The sequence below is a fragment of the Sinocyclocheilus rhinocerous genome, unplaced genomic scaffold (genome assembly GCF_001515625.1).
Source record: "Sinocyclocheilus rhinocerous isolate Xijiao unplaced genomic scaffold, SAMN03320098_v1.1 scaffold2110, whole genome shotgun sequence".
In the NCBI taxonomy this organism is placed as follows: Eukaryota; Metazoa; Chordata; class Actinopteri; order Cypriniformes; family Cyprinidae; genus Sinocyclocheilus; species Sinocyclocheilus rhinocerous.
This window is the reverse complement of record NW_015659947.1, coordinates 125,008-127,222: the sequence shown is the minus strand read 5'-3', so window position 1 is coordinate 127,222 and position 2,215 is coordinate 125,008. Positions and strand designations below refer to the sequence as shown.

General features: G+C 31.5%; 1 protein-coding gene across 1 annotated transcript in view; it reads right to left on the bottom strand.

The window, feature by feature from the left end:
* Nucleotides 1-2,215, bottom strand: part of LOC107724647 (RCC1 domain-containing protein 1) — a 6,542-nt gene that overhangs the window by 1,594 nt on the left and 2,733 nt on the right. The window contains exons 3-5 of the mRNA XM_016533650.1: nucleotides 1,854-2,019; nucleotides 338-459; nucleotides 153-251 (exon numbers count right to left, since the gene is read on the bottom strand). Coding sequence (XP_016389136.1) covers nucleotides 153-251; nucleotides 338-459; nucleotides 1,854-2,019 — 387 coding nt within the window. The remainder of the gene's footprint in view (nucleotides 1-152; nucleotides 252-337; nucleotides 460-1,853; nucleotides 2,020-2,215) is intronic.

The window sequence follows — 2,215 nt, the reverse complement described above, 5'->3', positions numbered from 1 at the left end:
GAACATGATCTTTACTTAATATCCTAATGATTTTTGGCATAAAAGAAAAATCTATAATTTTGACCCATACAATGTATTTTTGGCTATTGCTACAAATATACCCCAGCGACTTAACACTGCTTTTGTGCTCCAGGGTCACATAGTCTTTTTACCACAGCTTTTTCCTCTGAGCTTTTCCTCCTCCAGGCCTCTAGAGGGCAGACCGAGCTGCCCGCTCTCATTCCATCCCCACATATACAGGTCGCCACCAGCTAAACACCATAAACAGATTTCATATGAACACTCTGTATATTAGTACGGCTGAGTTTGATCAGGAAAGTTTCAGGAAACCTCTTACTGCTGATGGAAGCGGAGTGCCAGTTCCCAGCAGACACTGCTCTGATCGGGACGCCCCACAGCGCCTCCAGCACCTGAGGTTCCTCCTGTGACGTCAGAGCGCCGTGACCCAGCTGACCGTGACTGACCAATCAAAACATCAGCTTAAAAACACTCTTCAAAAGATGCATACAGTTTAATGCCTATAGAACTGAATGCTGCCTTTGACAAAACTGTGATGTGGTCTAGAAAAGGCTGTTTTATTTTACATAAAATATTATTGTAATACAATGAATTTTCACAATAAGCATAAATTAGAGGCAGGACAAAAATACTGCCATGATCTAAATATAAATACTATTTAAATATGTATATATATATGGAGTTTTAAAAGCTTTTGAAACACATACACTTAGTTACATTGACCCCATTTAAACCTGGTATTAAGATCTGTCTCAGGCAATAAAATCTAAGGTGAACAGCACTAAGGTGTAAATGAGATTTTTTTTTTTTATTTATTTATTTATTTATTTATTTTTTGCATTACAATAGTTATTTTAGTATTATTTATACACTATTATAGTATTTAATAATATTTTGAATTAGCTTTTATTATTTTCAGTTTTCATTTTAATTTGTAGTGGTTTTAGTAATTTTGTTATGTGCTTTTCCCATTTTTATTAAATATTTCTAGTTAGCTTAAATTTATTTTATTTCAGTCTTAGTAATTGTAGTATTCAAACATAAATTTAGTCGTGCTTTTGTAATTTTAATTAGATATTTCTATTTTGCTTTAATTTTTATTTCAGTTTGAGTACTTTAACGTAAGCATACTTTATTGCAATTAGTTGCAATGCAAACATTTTTATTTTATTTTTAAGTTTAAGTTTTTCATCTTTACAATTTATTTTATTTCAGTTTTATTTTCAATAACCAAACATGATTTTTAATAGTTTTAGTTTACAATATCAACACTCGCACTAATGAGAATTTCCAATAAATATGCTCGATTGTCATAAAAAAAAAAGAATAAAATAAAAATATGCTTAATTTTCTTATATATATAATCTGAAATATGACCTGTTCTTGACAGGTTTTGTGAGACTCACCCATAAACGCAGATTATTTCTACAATTAATATAATATTATTTTTGGTAACACTTTAAAATAAGGTCTAACTTTAACAAACACTAACTAACATTAACAAACAATGAGCAATACACTGGTTACAGCATTTATTAATCTTTGTAAATGTTGGTTAATGAAAATAAAACTCATTGTTAGTTCATGTCAGCTCAGGTCTATTAAATAATATTAAAAGATACAACACTTGATTTTATTATTGTATTAGTAAATATTTAAATTAACTAAGATTAATAAATGCTTTAGAAATATTTGAATTGTTAGTTTGTTAACTAATATTGCTGTAAATGTAATATAGTAATATATACAAATGGAATGTAGTTAACAAATGGAACCTTACTGTAAAGTGTTACACAATTTTTAATGAAAAGATTAACACTGAATCTTTCTTGTACCTTCCAGACCCCCAGGAGTACACAGTCCCGTCTGACGTCAGCAGCACAGCGTGCTCAGAGCCCAACGCCAGGCTCACGGCACAGAGGTCAGAGCAGAGAGGACGGAAAAAAGGGGTTTTGGGTGTGACGTACCCGCCTGACACCAACGGCAGCGTAACAAGATGTCCTGAATAAATGCATCATATCAATATCATCATCAGTGTTGTGGGTAACGCATTACAAGTACCGCGAGTTACGTAATCAGATTACTTTTTTCAAGTAACTAGTAAAGTAACGAATTACTTTTTCATTTACAAGAGAATATCTGAGTTACTTTTTCAAATAAGTAACGCAAGTTACTTTTTTTTTTCCAATTTATTGAT